Below are 23,145 nucleotides of genomic sequence, written 5' to 3' on the forward strand. Positions count from 1 at the left end.
TATATATATAATATAACGATAAAATATTATAAATGCTTTTTTTTTTTTGAAAGGAATTAAATGCTTAATATATTATATAGTATGTTATATTTATAAAAATAAAAAAGAAAAAGAAAAATACATTGATGCTTCTGCATCACACACTCACACAGAATAGGTCGGTTTAATTTGTCTATATTAATAATTGGAGTTCTACTACATGGACTCTCAAATTCTACTCCCTCATTTGTACTTTCTGGGGTGGCAAACCAGGATTGGTTATTTTCAACATGTGAGTCCACAAAAAAGTGTCTATATCAAGACCATGTGAGAGAATTGAGAGTAAAAAATGAGAGTACACCAATTATTTCCTAATAATTGTTTGTATTGAAATGCGCTTCCAATTTGTGTACCTGCCACCAATCAATTGCAGCTAGACTCACTGCTTCAAGAAGATTGTATTGTCTCCTCACCTTTTATAATATATTTAGTTGATATTTACAAAAAATTTCATAAATCAAAGAATTACAAGAAAATTGGTTACAAATTTTTAGAATGTATTTTGTTTCAAATTGTTGTACTAATTATCTCATCATTTATAAATTTTTAATTTCCAACTTTCAACTTCTAATTTTTTTAGCATATCTTACAACTAAAATTTCAAGTATCCTTAAACATCTCTAATAGTTAAAAATAGAGAAAATTACCGATTTGGTCCCCCGACTATGAGGATTTCACCAATTTAGTCCTCGACTTTCAAAATTTCTCAATTTCGTCCTCAACTATGTCATTTTTACCCAATTTGGTCCTAAAGTCAAACTAGCTTGTTTAAGGCAATATAACTGAGGATATTTTTGTAATTGCACATTGTTTTGTTTATTTTCTCAGTTGGCTTTAGTTAATTCGAGGATTTGCCTCTTATTTCAGACAAACAAAACATTCAAATTTTCGAACTCCCAAATCTGAAACCCTAAACGCACAACTCCATGTGAAAATTTGAGCAATGAGTTGATAAATCATTTGTGTTTCAAGCATCAAATTAGACCCTAAAAGGCGATTCGAGAAGTGGCTGTTATTTGTAATGGGTTCACGAAGAGATGATGCTGATTTCAACTCCAATACCGGTACGAAACATTTCTTTTTTTCCCCAGTGTTTGATGCGATATATGTACTCTTGGGTGGGTGTTTAATTGCCATTTTTTGCCCAGTTTTTTATGCGATATATGTATTGTTGGGTGGGTTTTTTATTGCAACTTTTTGCCCAGTTTTTTATGCATAAAGTGGAGACCTAGGTTATATTCTTTGTTCTTTTTGCCCAATTTTTTATGCATAAAGTGGAAACCTAGGTTATATTCTCTGTTCAATGGGGACCAATGGGAAGGACAATGTGGGACCTAGGAAGACGAAGATGCTTTTTTAAAAATCCCAGAATTGCCCTTTTAGATTTGACCAACAATTAACCCTTAGGACCAAATTGGGTAAAACTAGCATAGTCGAGGACGAAATTGAGAAATTTTGAAAGTCGAGGACTAAATTGGTGAAATCCTCATAGTCAGGGGACCAAATCGGTAATTCTCTCGTTAAAAATAAATTGAGAGAACAGAGAAGAAAGAGAAATGAGGAAGACAATTTTCAAAGAAAGAGGCTGCTCCGGAAAATGTCTCCTAAAGTGCATGACGCGTGAGCGATATGCGCCAATTGCATGGTGCGTGGCGCATGTCACACACGCCAGAATGACGCGCAACATGATGGGAACAATTTATCCCCCACCATGCTGCTTTATTTTTTATTTTTTATTTTTTTAAATAGTTATTATTCATTTTATAATAAATTCAATTCACTCAATGGTAAATTTTTTTTGACCAGTGTGTATTTATTTTTTAATCATCGTATATATCCTTCAAATCTACTATACTTATTCATTTTTATTGAATTTTTTTTTTTTGTACAATTAGGCCAACTCACCATCCACGTAAGCATGCAACATAATGAAATGGATGGTAATCTGGTATCATATGAAATTACATACATTTGAAGTGTTCAGTGGCATAATTGCATCTTTTTTTTTTTTTCTTTTTCGTTTAGTGATCTAATTGGATTTCATGTTACGTTCAGTGGCCAATTTTGACCTTAATCCTTATTATTTTTTTGCTATATCATATAGGTAATCTCATACATACCACTCACAAGAGCAAAAAATGCAATAAATGCCCGCATGGGCAGCTCAATTGATCATAGAAGTGAAAGTTTGGAAGAATGACCAGTGATCGAGTCTCACCAGCAGCAGTGTGAGAGCAACTCATTGAGTTACCATGATTTACGTCCTCCCAAATGCTCTGTCAGGACGGGGTGTGGGGGACCCTTAGGGTTGGGGTTCAACTTTTTGAAAGAAGAAATGCAATAAATAAGAGTAAATGACAGCCAAGGTACTCCGATTTTGGTGGTTTTGCCACCTTTAGTCCTGAACTTTTAAATCGACCATCTGTGATCCTCCGAGTTTCGAATTCAACCTGCCTTAGTCCTTCCGTTAAGATATTTCATATGAGTCGTGAAAATTAAGAGCAAAACAACCTTTTTTTTGCAACCCCAACCAAAACAATTCATGTCCCTCAGAAATTAGCCCTAATCCACCGAAAAAATTGCAATTGAACGAATTTCTGAGGAAAAAAATTGCAATTGAACGAAAAAAGTTGCAATTGAAAAAAATTAGGGCTAATTTCTAAGGAAAATAAATTGTTGGGGTGCAATAAAAAGACTGTTTTGCCCTTACTTTTCAAGGTTCAGTCGGAATATTTTAACGGAAGGACTTCGGCAGGTCGAATTCGAAATCCGAAGGATCACGGAAGGTCGATTTGAAAGTTAAGGACTAAAAGTGGCGAAACCAACAAATTCGGAGGACCTTGGCTGACATTTACTCCAATCAATAAATAAATAAATAAAAGGCAATTATTGAAATTTGACTTGTCATGGCAATTTAATTCTTAATTCATTATGTAAACCATTCAATAATGTATAAAATAAAATAAAATAAAAAACTTTTTGGAAGAAGAAATGCAATAAATAAATAAAAGGCAATTATTGAAATTTGACTTGTCATTACAATTTAATTCTTAATTCATTATGGAAAGCATTCAATAATGTATAAAATAAAAATAGTACACTTGATCACTAGTCTCTGGTGATGTGAGAAATGAAAGAATCCATTTCTAAGCGAGTAGCGCCTCCTTCCATGACTGAGAGCTTGACGTCGCGGCTTAGTTCTTCTGCTCTTCTTCTCATCTCATCTCCTTCCCTTGAACCCATTAATCTCTTAACACCATCTGCGATTCTGTGTGAGCTAACCATTTCTCCGCTGCTACAATCGTCAATATCTACACCCATTTTCAGCACCTTGGTGATTAGCATGGCGTTCCTGGGCTGCTCAGAGTGCATAGGCCACGCCGCTATGGGCACTCCCATTGAAATGCTTTCCATACACGAATTCCATCCGCAGTGACTCATGAACCCACCCGTTGATGGGTGGGAGAGAATTTCCAGTTGCGGGGCCCAATCTCTCACCACTATTCCCTTGCCGTTGATTCCGTCTTCGTATCCTTCCGGCAGCTCGGCTCTCCTTGCTTCTCCCACGAAAACGTCTCCTTTATCCGCCTCTCTAAGTACCCAAATGAACTTCTGCTCGCTCTCCGCTAGCCCAATCGCGATCTCATTGATCTGTTCCTCAGATAGGTAAGTTAAAGACCCGAATGAAACGAGAATCACAGAATTTTGTTCTTGTTTGTCGAGCCAGGCCAGGCATTTGTGGCGCATACCGGAATCTTTATTCTCCGGTAGGGTTACCGGATTAAATGGTCCAATAGCCCATTGCTGGCTTGCTCTAAGCGTGGGGTCTTTCGCAAGTAAGTCGAGGAATGCTCCTTCAACCATCCTGCAAGAATTGAAAAGGGCTCCGGAATTGAACTTCAAGGCTTCATTTTGAAGCCTGCCGTATTCAACCAGCTCCGGACGCATACAAGTTTCAAGATTTGGAAGATCTTTCAGTACTTGAGCTTCCGGCGGCAGAGGCGGCTTCTGCATAATATCCCAGATGAAGGAGTACGTAGAGAAAGCCGAAGTGCTATGGAAGGCGTAAGACTCCGCGTTTGGTATGGAAGGAATGTCTTGAACATTCCAAGCCATCCAAGAATCATAAATCACAACAACTCTCCTTGTGTTTTTGGAGAGATTTGAGAGGAAGTCGCGGAGGGGTTCACGGAGGAGCAAGCCGGCGTGGAAGGACGGCGCTAGCTGGGAGGGTGGCTTGAATTTGGTGTCTGGATCAGGGGATTCGAAAGAGGGTGTTGGGAATTCATGGAAATGAAGTTTAGAAAGGGAGAGAAGATCCCATCCCTGGACTCGGAGCTTGGCCTGGCGGAGATGAGTGGCGGCTCCGGTGTAATAAACGGGTATGTTGTAGGAAGAGATAAGGCGGGAGAGGTGGAGGAGCTGGTTGAGATGGCCCTGTGCCGGCAGAGGCACCATCACTACCACCACCTCTGCTCCTATGCCGCAGTTTTGGCTATTCTGATCTCCCATCTTCAAATATTTGGATTTGCTCTAACAAGCCTCGGGCTCGGAATAGGTTTTTATAACAATATTGATTTTTATTTTTCCTTATTTTCAGCACGTAATGGAAATATATATGATGTCAATATATAATTAATATTTGAGAAAATGGTGAAATAGATCTTTAAATTTTACACCAAAAATTTAAACTTAATAATAGACTTATGAATAAACTTAATAATAGATTTATGAATAAAATTGCCTCCATGCATGTCTTTTTCAAACTTTTTTGGAAACTTATCCTTAATGAATTGAAACGTAATTATCCCAAATTTAAAAAATCTACAAAGTTTGCTTTCAGTTCTTGTCTGCCAAGCAATATATATTTCTTGGCCGCCAAATAAAAGAAGAAAACCATGTTTGACTGATGTCGTCAAAACGGGCTTAGTCTGCCGAGCTAATTTATTTTGGCATTTGACTTAGTCTGCCGAGCTAATTTATTTTGTCATACCAAAACAGTGGTGTGGACTTTGAATTTTATGGTCTATTTTTTAACAAGGTTTTTAACTCGCTCCGCTTAGTATGTATACATTATTAATATCAGTATATATATATATATATATATATATATATATATATATATATATATATATATATATATATATATATATATATAGAATAAGGCTCATATGCGGCAGTGGCTTTAGGTGCGGCGGTGCGGCCATATTAGCGTCGTCTATTCTGCTTAATCTAACGGCAGCGGCTAATTTATGAAGATTTAAAGATTTAAGCGCGTCCTGGTAAGTGGGGGGTATTATGGTAATTGTAGTGGTTATTTATATCGGTCGCTTGTCAGTATACACCAACAGTGTTAACAAAAGACACCAAGGGCTCGTTTGGTTCGCTGGAAAATATTTGAAGGGAAATGGAATTGAAATTCCATGGAAAATAAATTCCAAGAAAATAGATTCCATTGTTTGGTTGGTGGAAAAGAAATTACTGGGAATATGAATTCCATTGTTTGGTTGAGTTTGGAATGGTAAGGAATAATGTGTATAATGACAAATATAACCCTACACAACAATAATAATAATATAATAATAAGAGTAATTAATAAATAATGGTGAGGGTAAAATTGACATATTAGTTTTCCATGGAAAACCTTTTCCATGGAAAACAAAATACCTAACAAAAGCTAGGAATTTGTTTTCCTTATACTCAAGGAAAACTTTTTCCAATGGAAAATGTTTTCCATCCAACCAAACAACATAAAACATCATTTTCCTTCACTTTTAGGAAAATATTTTCCATGGAAAATGTTTTCCATCCAACCAAACACCCCCCAATAGTGTTAGGAAAAAGCACCACAATGAAATGCACAAATACACCAAAAAACACACAACACACCCAAAAAATACACCATATAACTCACCACCTCAATGGTGTATTCTGAACACTCTATGATGCTTTTAGTCATACCTAGTGGTGCGTTATGGTGATGCGTATCGAATTTGTGCATGTTTTTTTTTGTGTGCATTTTCTAACATGGATGGTGTATATTTGTATAACAATCAGTGCGGTCGCACTGACCGCTCGGGAAGGCACCAACACGAATTCTCAAATACACCACAGTAAGGTTAATAATGCACCAATAATGAACATAAAACACACAACACTATGATTTGATATATTCTGGTGCACAATGACGACTTTAACCTTGCAGTTCGGGTACTGTGAGAACGCGCGCGAAAATATCGGAAAAGCCTTGATGAATGTGATTCGTTGGATTTATCTAATCTAATGGCCTACAATTAACCGCACCGCCGCACCTAAGTGCACTGTCGCACTTGAACCTTCCTATATATATATATATATATATATATATATATATATATATATATATATATATATATATATATATATATATATATATATATATACACACACACACACACACACACACACACCATTTTATATAATTATATATATAAATATATGTATATTTATTTATTTATATTGAAAAAATGTATTAGTAATTAGTACATTGTTAAAATTATTTATTATTGACTTATAGATTAACAAATTTTGTATTTGATTATTTATTAGGAGTTATTACTGCACGACAACGCATGGCACAGTGCTTTGTATAGCGAATGGTGAGTTTTTCGCGGCTACAAACGGCCACCTGTCGTTCTGTTCCAACACTCTAATGGCCGAATCCCTAGCTTGTAAGGGGTCCTCTCGTGACTCAAAGACCGTGGAGTAGCTACCGTTGTTCTACATACTGACTGTTCGGCTCTTCACCGCTACCTTACTACCTCTACTATCATGCCTAGGTCTCATGTTGGGATTGTGAATTTGTGAATAATGATTGCTTGGATCTCATGTCTTTGTTTACCATTTGTTCTTTCGTTTAAGTCTCTATAAAGTTAAATTTAGTTGCTTCTAAAGCTTCTCATCAGGCTAGTTCGTTGTATTGGAACTCTGTCCCTCCTGACTTTGTTTAAGCTATTTTGCAGTAATTTACTTTAGCCGTTTTTATTTTCAAAAAATAAAACTATCCAAATTATTTTAGTATACACATATTAACTTTTTGATATTAATTTTTATTTAAATTTAGAACTTTTTAAATTTGTTGGACTTTGCCAAGGCCTGCGGGCCTAAGACGGTGCGGGACATGCCGACCTTCATTAGGCCCGTGTTTTGGTGGACTTTTTAGCCCGCCCCGTCTTAAGTTATAAAATATGTGTATTGTTTCCATAATTAATGTTAAGTTGCAATAGTAGATCTTAATTAGTTACTAAGATGGTGTATTTAATCCTTCTTTTAAAGAAATCGTTATTTTAAACATAAAAATTCACATGTCTTTCTAATCTAAGTTGTAATCGATGACAAATTAATAATGTTTCAATAGTTGCTCATGTTTTCGCTAGACATGCTCTTAGTTATGAGGGGGAGAACAAATTTAAATTTTTTGACTCTATCCATCATCTTATTTCTGCTCCTTTGTGTTCGAACCTTTGAGTATCTTACTGTAACCTGAAAATGCAATTAGACCACTGAACGAAAAAAAAAGGGTGCAATTAGGTTACTGAACACACAAAAAATGTGCAATTAGGCCACTAAACACTCCAAATGTATGCAATTTCACCGGATAGCAGGTTACCATCAATTTTAACAGGTTACCTGCTTACGTGATAGCTGAGTTGGCATTTTAAATAATTTTTAATAAATTTTAATAATACATTTAAAAAAAATTGAAAAAAAAATTAAATAAAAATAATAATAAAACGACTGGGTGGCCGCCGGCCACTCCTTCCCCCTCTTTCGTCTCCGAGGGGTGGGGGGGGGGGTGGGGGGTGGGCTTCCTCGTCGTTTTTTTTTTTTTTTTTTAATTTAAAAATTTATTATTAAAAATTATTTAAAAATTATTAAAAATGTCAACTCAGCTGCCACGTAAGCAGGTAACCTGCTATTAGGTGACATTGCATAAATTTGGAGTGTTCAATGGCCTAATTGTATATATTCTTTTTTTCGTTGAGTGACCTAATTGAATTTTCAAGTTACGTTCAGTGGTCAATTTGAACTTTATTCCTTAAAAAATAATGTTTCAATAGTAAGTATTTCTTTTAACAATCAATTTTAATTCTCACATTACAATTATCATAACCTCCCAACAAATGCTCTATTTTTCATCCAAAATTAATTGAGCTTAGCCATCCATGGAGATCATCTCTAATGTGTAGTAGTAACTTGTTGAGTGTATTTAAATTTTTGTCTAAGAAATCCAAACCAAATAAGTGTTTGTTATTTTTGTAGTAGTGTTGTTTAGGTTACCTACCAAAATAATTCCCTTCACAAGAATAAATACAAAAATTATACGTACTCTATAAGTCTATAACTCAAAATTAAAACTGCAATTACAAATTCTATGTTCTATTTTTTAAATAGTTTAAATTCAAAAAAATAAAAAATAAAAAAATCAGCACGTAACGCAACTAATAACTAATTATATAAAATCAAAAGTATAATAATTATTATTTTGCTATAGCATATAGGTAATCTCATTCAATTCATACCACTCACAAGAGCAAAAAACAAAAAAAAAAAAATATTGAAATTCTTAATTCATTATGGAAATAATTCAATATGTATAAAATAAAAGAATTATTTTCACTTTTGGTTCCACGACTTTTAAGATTCTATCTCTTTTGGTGCACAATTTTAAAAATTTTCAAACTTTGTGTTTAACTTTGTTATTTTTATCAATTTTGGTCCTTTAAGCTAAATTGACGTTGAAATGTTGCCAGCTTTTATATTTTTAGGTGTAAAACCGTCATCCGAAAGAAAAATCTGCAATATCTAAATAAAACCATTGTAAAATTAGATCTATGGGTGTTTGATAAATGAAAATAATGGGGAAGACAGGCATAAACTAGACACATATCTATGAGATTTATAGCTTCGACGATTTCTCTTAATAGAAAATCATTTCTTAAGATGACGATTTTACACCTAAAATTATAAAAACGGGTAATATTTCATCGTCAATTTGATTAAAAGGACCAAAACAGATAAATATAAAAAAGTTTGACACCAAAATTGAAAAAAAAAAATTAAATTTGTGCACCAAAGTGATACGATCTCAAAAGTTGTGTGATTCAAAATAAAATAAAAATAGTACATTTGATGCCTTCATCGCTACTCTCTGGTGATGTGAGAAATGAAAGAATCCATTTCTAAGCGAGTAGCACCTCCTTCCATGACTGATAGCTTGACGTTGCGGCTTAGTTCTTCTGCTCTTCTTCTCATCTCATCTCCCTCCCTTGAACCCATTAATCTCTTAACACCATCTGCGATTCGGTGTGAGCTAACCATTTCTCCGCTGCTACAATCGTCAACTTCTACACCCATTTTCAGCACCTTGGTGATTAGCATGGCGTTCCTGGGCTGCTCAGAGTGCATAGGCCACGCCGCTATGGGCACTCCCATTGAAATGCTTTCCATACACGAATTCCATCCGCAATGACTCATGAACCCACCCGTTGATGGGTGGGCCAGAATTTCCAGTTGCGGCGCCCAATCTCTCACCACCATTCCCTTGCCTTTGATTCCTTCTTCGTATCCTTCAGGCAGCTCGGCTCTCCTTGCTTCTCCAACGAAAACGTCTCCTTTATCTGCCTCTCTTAGTACCCAAATGAACTTCTGCTCGCTCTCCCCTAGCCCAATCGCGATCTCATTGATCTGTTCCTCAGATAATGAAGTTGAAGACCCGAATGAAACGAGAATCACAGAATTTTGTTCTTGTTTGTCGAGCCAGGCCAGGCATTTGTGGCGCATACCGGAATCTTTATTTTCCGGGAGGGTTACCGGATTGAATGGTCCAATAGCCCATTGCTGGCTTGCTCTGAGTATGGGTTCTTTAGCAAGTAAGTCGAGGAATGCTCCTTCAACCATCCTGCAAGAATTGAAAAGGGCTCCGGAATTGAACATCAAGGCTTCATTTTGAAGCTTGCCGTATTCAACCAGCTCCGGAGGCATACAAGCTTCAAGATTTGGGAGATCTTTCAGTACTTGAGCTTCCGGCGGCAGAGGCGGCTTCTGCATAATTTCCCAGATGAAGGAGTACATAGAGAAAGCCGAAGCGCTATGGAAGGCATAAGACTCCGCGTTTGGTATGGAAGGAATGTCTTGAACATTCCAGGACATCAAATAATCATAAAGCACAACAACTCTCCTTGTGTTTTTGGAGAGATCCGAGAGGAAGTCGCGGAGGGGGTCACGGAGGAGCATGGCGGCGTGGAAGGACGGCGCTAGCTGGGAGGGTGACTTGATTTTGGTGTCTGGGTCAGGGGATTGGAAAGATGGTGTTGGGAATTCATGGAAATGAAGTTTGGAAAGGGAGAGAGGATCCCATCCTTGGAGTCGGAGCTTGGCCTGCCGGAGATGAGTGGCGGCTCCGGTGTAATATACGGGTAAGTTGTAGGAAGTGATAAGGCGGGAGAGGTGGAGGAGCTGGTTGAGATGGCCCTGTGCCGGCAGAGGCACCATCACTACCACCACCTCTGCTCCTATGCCGCAGTTTTGGCTACTCTGCTCTCCCATCTTAAAAGATTTGGATTTGCTCTAACAAGCCTCGGCCTCGGGATAGGTCTTTATAACAATATTCATTTTTATTTTGTCTTTATTTTCAACACGTAATGGAAATATATATAATAATCTCAATATATAATTAATATTTAAGAAAAATATCAAATAGATCTTTAAACTTTACACAAAAGGTCAATTATGCATTTAAACTTTTTAAAAATGCAATTTAACCCTCAAACATGTCAAAAATTTGGTGAAGTTTTGACGAAAATCGTGTGATTAGCGACAATCGAACCGTCGCCGGTAGATGGGTCATCTACCGGAGAAGGCGACCAACTGGCCTCCTTCCGCCGAGCACGGGTCTCCTTCCCCGATGGAAGTCGGCCAATTGGTCGCCTTCTCTGGTAGATGGAGACCGACGACTGTCGATCCGTTGCCGGTTGTCGAATTTTTGCCTGAACTGAAATGACTTGTAATAACAGGTCATTAACCGGTTCTTGTGTTTCATTGTCTCAATTTGACATGTTTGAATGTTTAATTGTACTTTTTAAAAGTGTAAGTGCTTAATTGACTTTTAGTGTAAAATTTAAGGACCTATTTGACCATTTTCTCTTAATATTTTACTCTATAATCTCTTTCATATATTCTTCTCCAAGATGATGATCCCCCATCCTAAGAGCCCCATGTCCTAATCCAACAAGACATGCGAAAAGAGATAAACCACAATAACTCATTGACTTAGAATTTGTTTTCATTTTCATAGATCACGTAAAGATCAGAGTTATATACAATCTCAAAATATAATTAATATTTTGCTCTATAATCTCTTTCATATCTCTCACAGGAGAAAGAAGTGCAATAATTGAAATTTGACTTGTTATGGTAATTTAATTCTTAATTCATTTGTTTTCTTAAATAAAAATTGTTTAGTGAAAAAAAAAAAAAAAAAAAACAGTTGGACATAATCTCTGGTGATGAGAGAATTGAAGCAGTGAGAAGTGAAAGAAGAATACATTTGGATGCAAACACCAAAAGCTCGAAAATGAGTATTAATTAATGTCATAATGGGTTGTGATTCAGAATTGATGACACATTTCCGAAATCTGAGGTAGATCATAGATGAACTAATTTTCGAGATTATATTATTGATGCACATGGGTCCTATAGCAGCAGCGGCAGGCAGCACCTCTGACCAACACGGCAGTCAACCATTGACAAACCCAAGTAAATTTTAATCTCGCAAAAATAGCATCAATTACGTTCAGCCAAAGAAAAAAATAATAATAATTTGGTGTTATAAGTTTGATAGAAACAAAATGGTACTACAATTGTGTTAATAGACTCCCAATAGGCTCTACTGTTGAATTTTTAACGTTAAATTTACATTTTAAAAATATAAAAGTATTTTTTTTAAAAATTAGCGTTTATACATTTTCATTTGAGTAGATCAATAATTGAAAATTGATAAAAAAAATTATGAAAAAAAATAAAATTAATATAATAATTATGAACAGTTTTAAAATCGTTTTCACGTTACACAGTTACACAGCATAACGATTACTTTGACTTCTCCTCCAAATCAATTAGTCAGCCCATAATCAATGAGTAGGTAGGGCTGACATATCCAGCCATTAAAGTTGGGTTTATTATCTTGTAATTAATTATTCAATTGCAACTCAAATATTTTATTCCAAAGGTCTTGTGTCATATTAATTTAATACCGAGTACTCCGTAGTATTTTTCTATTTCTATTTTTTCTCTATTAACTTGATTTATGGTCAGCATAATCTTTTAAAAAACTACTCCATATCAATTACATTATTTGTTCAATTTCTTCTTTGTCAATCTGTAATGAAGACACAAGATTGGGAATAAAGAGGAGGTATGATGAAAAGACACAAATACTTCTACTTTAATGGAACATCTAATGGGAAGAGTGATGAAAATTTAAACTTGTCCTCGTCACAATAAAAATATCCATAAATTATCTGATTTTTTGTTATAAAAAACTAAAATGATCTATTCCACCTGTAAGTCTAAAACAAAAAATGTCTTTTACATCCTTATTTATATTTGATTTGAATTAATACCCAACAGTCAACAAACTCGGCACCGCCACTTACCATCACTACAGCCAACAAATGCCGCAAACGTGCGCAGTTGCGCACCCTACAAGTCATTTATAGTAAATCACAAATTTCATAAATAAATTAATAAATATTGGTTTACATTTTCATATAAAAATAAAATAAAATATACTCTGTACTCAGTAGTGCCAATTTAAGCATTTCCAAGAAATTTTATTTTTAAAAAATAGATAAATAATTCAACCACTTGCAATAATGCCACTGAATCTTAAAAAAGTTACAATTAAATTCTTAATCTATTAGCCTAATTGATAGGTTTTCATATTTCTAACAAGTCGCCCCTAATTTAAAATAATTATTTAAAAAAATATTTTAAATTAAAGGTGACCTGCTAGAAACCTAAAAAATTTACAAATTGAACTAATTGCATGAAATTTTAGTTTAGGAATTCAACTGTAATTTTTTAAGTATAGTAGTCTAATTGTATTATTGTGTGCAATTCAATGACCTATTTTATCCGTATTCTTTAAATTTTTATTTATTTACAAAAATGCTATGGCGTTTTTTTCTTTTTTCTTCCAAAGTCTAGAACTTCATATATTACTCATCTTTTTTTTTTTTTTTTTTTGAAAGCTATATTAGTCTCATCTTTATATATATATACTTGAATAAAATTGCCTCCATGTCTTTTTCTATTTTTTTTTTAAAGCTTATCCTTCATAAAACCCCAAATTTAAAAATCCTAAAGTTTGTTTTCAGTTCTTGTCAGCCAAGCTATATATATATATATATATATATATATATATATATATATATATATATATATATATACACACACACCTTGGCCGCCAAGTAAAACAAGAAAACAAGCTAGGCCTGTGGATGAAGGCGATAGCATTTGATGTTTATCTTTCAAGGGTTTTCGGAACCAATAATGGGAGGATCCTTGTATTGCATTTTATATTCGCTTGGAGGTAGTGATTACTAATTTTGTTCATTATAAATCTTTAAAAATATAGTTTTAATTTTTATTTGTAATTAATATAGTGTTATAATAGTACACCCTAATAAGTTACTAAGGTGCACGGCATATTTAGTCCATATTTTGACAAATATAGATATTTTAAACATAAAAATAATCCACATATGTTTCTAGCCTAAATTGTAATATATTTTTTTTTTTTCAAATGCTACTACTCTATAATAACTCGACCTACTAAAGAACGAAGAGTCGCCTTCACTGAAGCTCGAACTCACAACCTCTCATATGAAAGTTTAACCCGGGTGTCATCTAAGCACAAGGTGCTTAACCTAAATTGTAATATAATCGATAATAATTTAATAACATTTGAATACTATAAGTATTCCTTTTAATTATCATTTTCAATTCTCACATTACAATTCAAATATCATAATCCCCCAACAAATGTTGTATTTTTCATCCAAAACCCAGTGAGCCATCCATCGGAGATCATATCTAATGTGTAGTAGTAACTTGTTGAATGTTACTTAGATTTTTGTCCAAAAAATCCAAACTAAAGTTACATTTTGCCATTTTTGTAGTAGTGTTGTTTAGGTTACTGACCAAAATAACTTCATTCACATGAATAAAGATGGAAATTACACATGCTGTAGTGCTCAAAATTAAAACTACAATCACAATGTCAGGTTTATTCGGTGCACGCCTAAGATATATGGCCAGGTTTCTTATTTTAGAAATAAATACAAATTAAGAAAAATGATCAAATACGCCCTCAAATTATTGCTCAAAAGTCAATTTGTCACTCCAATTTTTTAAGGAAGCAATTACACCCATAAATAATGCATTTTGATGCAATGAAGCCTAAATACAGGTAAATGACCTGCTATCATAGGTTATTGCAGATCTAGCCACGTACTTTCCGACATATTTTCAGACAAAAAAAGTGATCGGCGACCCCTCTCAGAGAAGGCAACCCAGATTTGGGTTGCCTTCTCTGGCGAGAAGGTGACCACTGTGAGGGGTCTCTTTCTCCGTGATCGGCGACCGTTCGCCGATCATTTTTTGCCTGAAAATGTGCCGGAAAGTGGCTGGATCTGCAATGACCTATGATAGCAAGTCATTTACCTGGGCAAATTATGGTGTGCATTTGTATGCACCATGCATGGTGCATACGGATACAAAAACGGTGTCGTTTATTAAAAATGCGCGTCTCACTTAAAAAAAAAAATCAGTTTCGATTCCCAACAACAACATTATATTGTGCTTAATTTGAATTATATATCCAGAATCAATGAACTAAAATTCCAGAATCGATGAACTAAAATTCCAGAATCTATGAACTAAAATTCCAGAATCTATGAACTAAAAATCCATAATGAATGAACTAAATATCCATAATGAATGAACTAAATATCCAGCATGAATGAAAAAAAATCAGTTTCGATTCACGTCTAAATATCCATAATCAATGAACTAAAATTCCAAAATCTATAAACTAAAATTCCATAATCTATGAACTAAAATTCCAGAATCTATGAACTAAAATTCCAGAATGAATGAACAACATAATGCTGTTGAGGGGAATCAAAACTGATTTTTTTTTTTAAGTGGGATGCGGGTTTTTAATAAAACGACGTCGTTTTTGCATCCGTGTGCACCATGCATGGTGCATACGGATGCACATCATAACGATCCATTTACTTGTATTTGGGCTTCATTGCATCAAAATGCATTATTTATGGGTGTTATTGCTTCTTTGGAAAGTTGGAGAGGTTAATTGACTTTTGAGCAATAGTTTGAAGGCCTATTTGACATTTTTTCCCTACAAATTAAATATAGGAAAAATGTTATGTGTATTCTCTTTTTCTACTTTATATACAAAATCTTGATGTAGATGCTTATATTGAGACCCACAAAAAATTAACTTATTAGAACCGGCCTATAATTGAGAAAGTAGGATCTCAGAATACATATAGTATAACCCTTAAAATTGATATTCGGGTGTTGGAGTTGCCCACATTGGTCCAATATAAGAACCACCCCAGAAGGCTTCAATAATCATTAGAGCATTCCAAATCCGGGAAGATGGCCGGCGATATAACCCAAAACAATGGCATCGGAGCAGAGGTGGTGGTAGTAATGGTGCCTCTGCCGGCGCAGGGCCATCTCAACCAGTTACTCCACCTCTCCCGCCTAGTCACTTCTTACAACATACCCGTATTTTACACCGGCGCCGCCCTTCATATCCGCCAGGCCAAGCACCGAATCCAAGGATGGGATCCTCTCTCCGTTTCCAACCTTCATTTCCATGAATTCCCAACGCCTTCTTTCGAAACCCCCGCCCCCGACCCTAAAACCAGGTACCCCTCGCAGATCGTGCCGGCCTTCAACGCCGCCTTGCTCCTCCGCGAGCCCCTCCGCCAATTCCTTTCAGATCTCTCCAAGAAAGCAAGGCGAGTCGTCGTGATTTATGATTCTATGATGGCTTCCAATGTTCAAGACATTCCTTCGATACCAAACGCCGAGTCTTACTCCTTCCAGTCCATTTCGGCTATCTCAATTTACAATTTCCACTGGCTAAGTCTGCAGAGGCCGCCATTGCCGCCGGAAGCTGAGATTTTAAAGGAATTTGGGAAGATTGAGTCCCTTGTGACTCCAGGAGTCATAGAATTTGGCAAGATTCAGATTGAAGCCTTGAAGTTCAACTCCGGAACCCTCTTCAACACTTGCAGGGTGATCGAAGGAGCTTTCCTGGACTTACTGGCTAAAGATCCGTCAGCCGGAACAGGCCAGCTATGGGCAATCGGGCCATTCAATCCGGTGATCCTACCGGAGAATAAAGATCCCGGCACGCGCCATAAATGTCTGACCTGGCTTGACAAACAGGAAGAAAATTCCGTGATTTTTGTTGCGTTTGGGTCCACAACTACATTTTCCGACGAACAGAACAAGGAGCTTGCGATTGGGCTGGCGAAAAGCGAGCAGAAATTCATCTGGGTGCTAAAAGAGGGGGACAAGGGAGACGTCTTCACCGGAGATGAAAAGCGAGCCTATCTGCCGGAAGGATACGAAGATGAAATCGAGGGCAGGGGAATGGTCGTGAGAGATTGGGCGCCGCAACTGGACATTCTCGCCCACCCTTCAACAGGTGGGTTCATGAGCCACTGCGGGTGGAACTCCAGTATGGAAGCCATTTCAATGGGACTCCCGTTCGCGACGTGGCCGATACACTCGGAGCAGCCGTGGAACGCCGCGCTAATCACCAAGGTGCTGAAAACCGGCGTCGAAGTTGACGACTGTACCAGCCAAGAAGTGGTTAGTTCGCAGAGAATCGCGGACGCTGTCAAGAGATTGATGGCTTCCCCCGAAGGAGACGAGATGAGGAGAAGAGCGAAAGAAATAAGAGGCGCCATCATGGACGGCGGCGCTACTCCCACGGAAATGGATTCCTTCATTTCTCATATCACCAGAGAGTAGCCATGAAAATATAATGTTGTGTTTTAATCTTATTATTTTCTGTCTGATTTTTGTTTTTGTTTTTGTTGTTGTTTTTTTTTTTTTTTTTTTTTGGATGAGGAGGAAAAATTATGCATGGTGTCAATCCAGTTTATGACTCTCTAGTAAAGGATTATAGGTGAATTAGTCTAGATTGTTCAGACTAACTCAAATTAATAAAACAGGCTAATAAGCTACTTTGGTTAGGGATTCAATTCGTAATGTGATTACGATTAGTGCATTGAATTTACCTCAAATAAATTAAGAATTAATATATTGTATTGAAAAGTCCATTTCCAGCATCAATGATCCTACAGTATGTAGAAGATCAGAACACATTGCATGTGCATCACTAAATCAAATCACATTATTATAATACACATTTGAACCAGTTGTTATACTGTGGACTATGGTGAATAGTGTTAGGTGGACCATGATCGTCAAATGAAACTGTAGTAGAATTAAAATGATACTTCAGTGTTGCTATAATGAAACTAGTGTGTGTAGAAAATGAAACTAAAAAACATAGTTTATTCAACAACGTATATTGTTAAATGAAATTGTAGTATAATTAAAATGATACTTTATTGTTATAATGAAACAGTGACGTTAGTGGCACCGTTTAACTCCACCAATTAATTTTAATTTTTATTTTTTAAACTCCAATCTGTCATAAGTCAAAACAAAGTATCAATAACCGGTGTGGATATATATGATGGGGTAAGGACCCCGGCCCAAGAGATGGGGGCCCAAAGAAAATAGAAGTGGGCCAGCATCGAGAGGGGCCCAAAGAGCAGTCAGGTCGAGTCCAGGAGTCGGCCAAGGCCCAAGCCCAGGAAAGGACCCGGCTCGAGGAGCCGTTGAGGGCATTAAAGGGGTTCCTTTAAAAGAGAGCCGTTGAAGCATTGAAGACAGGACCCGGTCGGGCTGTTACAAGCCTAGGAGAGCCGTTGGTCAACCGAGTAATAGCGTCCAACGGCTCCATATCTTGATTAGCCTTGAAGTCGGCCATTAAGGGCCTTCAAGTCGGCAGAAGAGGAGCCACTATATAAAGGCTCCTCCATTTTTGTAAAAGGGGAGGAGAACAAAGAATTTCCGAGCACTAACATTATCTCTGAGTTAGACATATATATTATTGAGAGGTGTATCCTCCGACCAAAGGTTGTGTTGGACCTCCTTGGGCCCGAAAACCCTAAAACCATCACTGGCGCCGTCTGTGGGGATTTAAACGAAGAGTCACGTGTCCTCTTGAGTGAGGCGAGTCCGAGGAACAACAGTCGAATCAGGAAAACTCCAGACATGGCGGGAAGCGAGGAACAGTCGAGCCGTCACGACAACGGACGGGAGGCCGACCTGAGAAGCCAGCTGAATAGGAGAAATGCTCGGAGCCAAGAAAACGAGACGACACCGCCGCCGACGCCGCAGATAAACCCGCAATTACCTCAGGTGCTGCTCACCCCGGAGCAGTTACGCGCAATCGGGCGCGCCTGCGCCGAAGCGAGCCTAGGAGTGAGAGAACAGTCCATCACTCGCCAGCCGCAACGCGAGTTGCAACCGCCTCAGAGGCCCGACAACCGGCAATTGAGCCGACGGGCTGAAAGCCAACCGGTACAATCCGTTCATTCCCGGATAGGTCCCAGCGTTGGGCGTCGGTCGGCAAGGGAACGATTAGGCCAGAAGGAGCCCAGTCGTGCCCCGTTAGCCGCCCGCGACCGACAAGCTGCACGAGAGAAGAGCCGAACCAAAAGAGCCAGGACTGAGACTCGTCGCGTGGAGCAACCTCCCCGCAACCCCGTCCAACCGGCTGAGTCTGAAGTCGGCGAAAGCACGGAATCCACGGGAAATCGCACCCGGGAGAGGGTCGAAGTGGCTAACCTAGTACAGGAGGTGCGAAATCTGAAAGAACGGATGGAGGGAAAAGCCAAATCCCCAGGACGTACGTTGCTGACCGCCTTACCCTTCTCAGACGAGGTTATGGCTTTTAAGATACCGAGTGACTTCAAGTTCCCGGAACAAGCCACGTTCGATGGAACTGGGGATCCCCGCGAGCATTTGCTGAGCTATCAGGCCAAGATGCAGGTTTTGGGGGTACGAGACCCGGTCATGTGTCGTGCTTTCTTACCCACGTTGAAGGGGTCAGCACAAAGGTGGCTGGTGGCGCAGCCCTCAGGGTCGATTCACAATTTTGAAGAGCTGGCAGACCGCTTCATGAGCCATTACGCCGCTAATATTAAGCCACAAAAGGACCTAACCCACTTGGGTGACATCCGTCAAGACGAAGGCGAATCTTTGAAAACCTATCTGGCCCGCTGGCAGAAAGAAATCCAGTCCACAGAAGAGGTCGAGGACCAGACGGCGCTCACCTTCTTCATCGAGTCGCTGCGGTCCGGCCAGCTGTACCGAGACCTGAGGGACAATCGGCCGGCCACCTACGCAGAAGCCATTCATATGGCCAAAAAGAGGGCCAATACGGAGCAGGCTATGAAGCACAAGCGACAGCGCGAAGTCGGCGGATCTGCCAGCGGAAAGAGAACGCGAGCGGAAGCCAAAGAAAGGCGCCCGGACGTGGCTCGGCGACCCGAAGTTAGACGGCCGTACGACCGACCAGTGGTCCACGCTTATCGGCCGATTCCCAAGCGTCCGGTACACGAGGTACAAGCGGTTGCCCCGCCTCCGCCTCCGCCGACCGACGATCGCGCGACAAACGAAGAGATGGGTAAGAACGCTAAGTATTGTCGTTATCATAAATCTTATACCCATAGTACGAAGGAGTGCTTCTACCTAAAGAAGATCATGGAGGGCATCATCCAGCAAGGAACGCCGCCTCCTAACCAGTGGAGGCGGAGGCCGGGCAGTCGAGGGGATGAGGAACCCGTCGCCGTTGCCGAAAGCAGTCGAGGCAAACAGCCGGTTCTCGAAGAGGAGGAGGCTTAGTGGCGCCAAAAACCGGTTATCAACATGATAGTCGGCGGGCCGGAAGGTGGCGATTCAGCGAACACCAGAAAAGCTTGGGCTCGGCAGTTGTACGTCGGAACAGTGTACGGGCGTGAGGAGAACTCCAAAAAGGTGTGTCGAGAGCCCATCGTGTTCACCGACAGAGACTTACCAGCCGGAGAAATACCGCATCGAGATGCGTTGGTTATAGCCATGGACGTCAACTTCATCGTCGTTCGGCGAATCCTGGTGGACACCGGGAGCAGCGTCAACGTGCTATATCTAGAAACCTTCATCAAAATGGGGCTGACTCGAGAACAGCTAAACCCCGTCAAAACTCCCCTCGCCGGCTTCACAGGGGACTCGGTGGAGGCGGAAGGGTCGATCACACTCCCAGTGGAGATTGGCACGTACCCGGACGTACAGAAACTCAGCATGAAATTTATTGTGGTAGACCTGGCCTGCTCGCATAACGCGATCCTTGGCCGACCGGGTCTTGAGGATTTAGGAGCCTTGATCTCAATTGAGCATCTCTGCCTGAAATTCCGCACACCGAATGGAGTAGGCACGGTACGCTGTGACCGAAAGGTCGCCCGCGACTGCTATCTGCAGGCATGCAGAGGGATGGGCAAACGCGAGATGCAGATCCATGAGATCACTGAGAGGCCCCCGAAGAAGACGATACTACCTCGCCCAGAGCCTGCTGTCGAGTTGGAGGAAGTCGAGATCGACTCTGCATGGCCGGACCAACGGGTCCGAATTGGAGTCGGCCTCTCCGAGACATTGAAAAGAGAAATTGTAAAGGTGTTCCGGGAGCACCGGACGGTTTTCGCCTGGGGCCCAGAGGACATGCCTGGCGTCGACCGATCAATCATATCGCACAAACTCGCCGTAGATCCGGAGCACCGACCGGTCGTACAGAAGAAACGATACCTAGCCAACGACCGGAGGGAATTTGTGAAGAAGGAAGTTGGCACGCTACTAGCGGCCGGGCACATCCGCGAGGTTAAGTACCCGGAGTGTTTGGCCAATGTGGTCCTCGTACCCAAGCCCCCGGCGTGGCGAATGTGCGTGGACTACACCGACCTTAATAAGGCTTGTCCGAAAGACCCGTTTCCCTTACCTCGGATCGACCAGTTAGTCAACGAAACGGCCGGGTCGGCGCTACTGAGTTTCATGGACGCCTTCAGAGGGTACCATCAAATATTTATGCACCCGGCGGATGAGGAGAAGACCGCCTTCCTGACACCGGACGGAGTTTACTGTTACCGAGTCATGCCCTTCGGACTTAAAAATGCCGGGGCTACGTACACCCGAATGGTCGCCCGGTTGTTCCAACATCTGCTTGGGAAATCGATGGCTGCGTACGTCGACGATATGCTCGTCAAGAGCCGGGAGGAGGATAAGCATGCGGAGGAACTTGCCGACTGCTTCAAGGTAATGATGAAATACAACCTTCGGCTGAACCCCAAAAAGTGCGCGTTCACCGTCCAAGGTGGCAAATTCTTGGGCTACATGGTCACCAAACGAGGCATCGAGCCTAATCCGGAAAAAGTACAGGCCATCATCGACATGCAGCCTCCTACAACCGTCAGGGACCTACAACGGCTGACTGGCCGATTGGCCGCCCTTAGCCGCTTCTTGAGCAAAGCGGCGGATAAGACCGTACCTTTCTTCGAAGCCATGAAGAAGAAGGAGGGATTCGCTTGGACTGCCGAATGCCAACAATCGTTCGAGGAGTTGAAACAGTACCTCTCAACGCCCCCAGTGCTGTCTACCCCCCAGGTGGGCGAGCCTTTATTCTTGTACCTCGCCGCCTCAGCCAAAGCAGTGAGTTCGGTGTTGGTCCGAGAGGAGGAGCGAGTCCAGCACCCGGTTTATTACGTAAGTCGCTCGCTGAAGGCCGCTGAGACGCGGTACACCGTTCTGGAAAAGATTGCGTATGCATTGGTAGTCACCGTGCGCAAGCTGGCACCCTATTTCCAAGCCCATACCGTTCGAGTTTTGACAGACCAGCCGCTCGGAAGCGTGCTAAGAAACCCCTTGTCCTCCGGCCGACTTGTAAAGTGGGCCGTAGAGTTGACTCAGTATGGGATTGAGTACCAACCCCGGCCTTCCATTAAGGGTCAAGCCTTGGCCGACTTCCTGGTCGAATGCACGGCAAGTGAGGAAGAAAAAGAACACGCCTCGGAGAGCTGCCCAGGCGAGTGGTGGGAAATGCACGCGGACGGAGCATCGAGTCGACAGCACTGTGGAGGCGGTGTCATGCTCATCACTCCGGAAGGATTCCGGCTATATTACGCTCTGAGATACCGGTTCTCGACATCAAATAATGAGGCCGAGTACGAAGCGGTATTAAACGGCCTCCGACTCGCCAAGGCCCTGGGAGTCGAGCGGCTGCGAATCAAGACTGACTCCAGACTGGTAGTCGGACAGATCTCGGGTACGTGTGAAACTAAGAATGCGAGGATGGTACTATACAAAGAGCGTGCGGTCGAGATGTTAAAAGGGTTCGGGGCTTACGAGATAGAGTACATACCCCGCGCGGACAACATGGAAGCCGACCTATTGTCCAAAATTGCCCTGGAAGGGGTACCGGACCACCTGATAAAAATTTGCCAGAAGGAGGAGCTAAATCGGCCGAGTGTTGAAGAGGCACCACTGGAAGTCCAGCGAGTAGATATCGAGGAATGGGATCGAGGGAAAAATCCCGAAATGTTCTGGATAGAGGACATCCGGCGATTCATAGAAAAAGGTGAGTTACCGGAAGACCCGGGAGTCGCCGCGAGGGTTCGGCGGAAAGCCCCTTCCTTCCAGATCATCGGCGGACAGCTATACAAACAGTCGTTCGGAGGACCCTTACTAAAGTGCCTGCTTAGACCCGAGGCCGAGAAAATAATGGACGAAGCTCATAGAGGCATTTGTGCCGCGCACCAAGGCGCCCACACGCTCGCCCGGAAGTTAGTCGTCCAGGGGTATTATTGGCCGACCATGATGCGAGACTGCATCGAATGGATGTCCAGGTGCGGCGTCTGT

The 23,145-nt window shown here is 40.5% G+C and overlaps 3 protein-coding genes across 3 annotated transcripts; 1 reads left to right on the forward strand and 2 right to left on the reverse strand.

Annotated features, from left to right (window-relative positions):
• Positions 1-2,925: 2,925 nt before the first annotated feature.
• LOC109151162 (zeatin O-glucosyltransferase-like) lies at positions 2,926-4,617 on the reverse strand. Its single transcript, XM_019299083.1, has 2 exons — positions 3,133-4,617; positions 2,926-3,013 (listed from the first exon to the last, which is right to left on the reverse strand). Exon 1 carries the CDS (start codon positions 4,549-4,551, stop codon positions 3,148-3,150), a length of 1,404 nt encoding a protein of 467 aa, XP_019154628.1. The 5' UTR covers positions 4,552-4,617; the 3' UTR covers positions 2,926-3,013; positions 3,133-3,147.
• Positions 4,618-8,660: 4,043 nt separating this feature from the next.
• LOC109151171 (zeatin O-glucosyltransferase-like) lies at positions 8,661-10,686 on the reverse strand. The gene is made up of 2 exons (XM_019299092.1): positions 9,188-10,686; positions 8,661-8,679 (listed from the first exon to the last, which is right to left on the reverse strand). Exon 1 carries the CDS (start codon positions 10,624-10,626, stop codon positions 9,223-9,225), a length of 1,404 nt encoding a protein of 467 aa, XP_019154637.1. The 5' UTR covers positions 10,627-10,686; the 3' UTR covers positions 8,661-8,679; positions 9,188-9,222.
• Positions 10,687-15,732: 5,046 nt separating this feature from the next.
• LOC109151177 (zeatin O-glucosyltransferase-like) lies at positions 15,733-17,212 on the forward strand. Its single transcript, XM_019299099.1, has one exon. It carries the CDS (start codon positions 15,766-15,768, stop codon positions 17,155-17,157), a length of 1,392 nt encoding a protein of 463 aa, XP_019154644.1. The 5' UTR covers positions 15,733-15,765; the 3' UTR covers positions 17,158-17,212.
• Positions 17,213-23,145: the final 5,933 nt, after the last annotated feature.

This window comes from Ipomoea nil, unplaced genomic scaffold, assembly GCF_001879475.1.
Source record: "Ipomoea nil cultivar Tokyo-kokei standard unplaced genomic scaffold, Asagao_1.1 scaffold0268, whole genome shotgun sequence".
Classification (NCBI taxonomy): Eukaryota; Viridiplantae; Streptophyta; class Magnoliopsida; order Solanales; family Convolvulaceae; genus Ipomoea; species Ipomoea nil.

Excerpts from the sequence above, each read along its gene's own strand:
- LOC109151162 (XM_019299083.1), bottom strand. The coding sequence starts at position 4,551 with ATGGGAGATCAGAATAGCCAAAACTGCGGCATAGGAGCAGAGGTGGTG.
- LOC109151171 (XM_019299092.1), bottom strand. The coding sequence starts at position 10,626 with ATGGGAGAGCAGAGTAGCCAAAACTGCGGCATAGGAGCAGAGGTGGTG.
- LOC109151177 (XM_019299099.1), top strand. The coding sequence starts at position 15,766 with ATGGCCGGCGATATAACCCAAAACAATGGCATCGGAGCAGAGGTGGTG.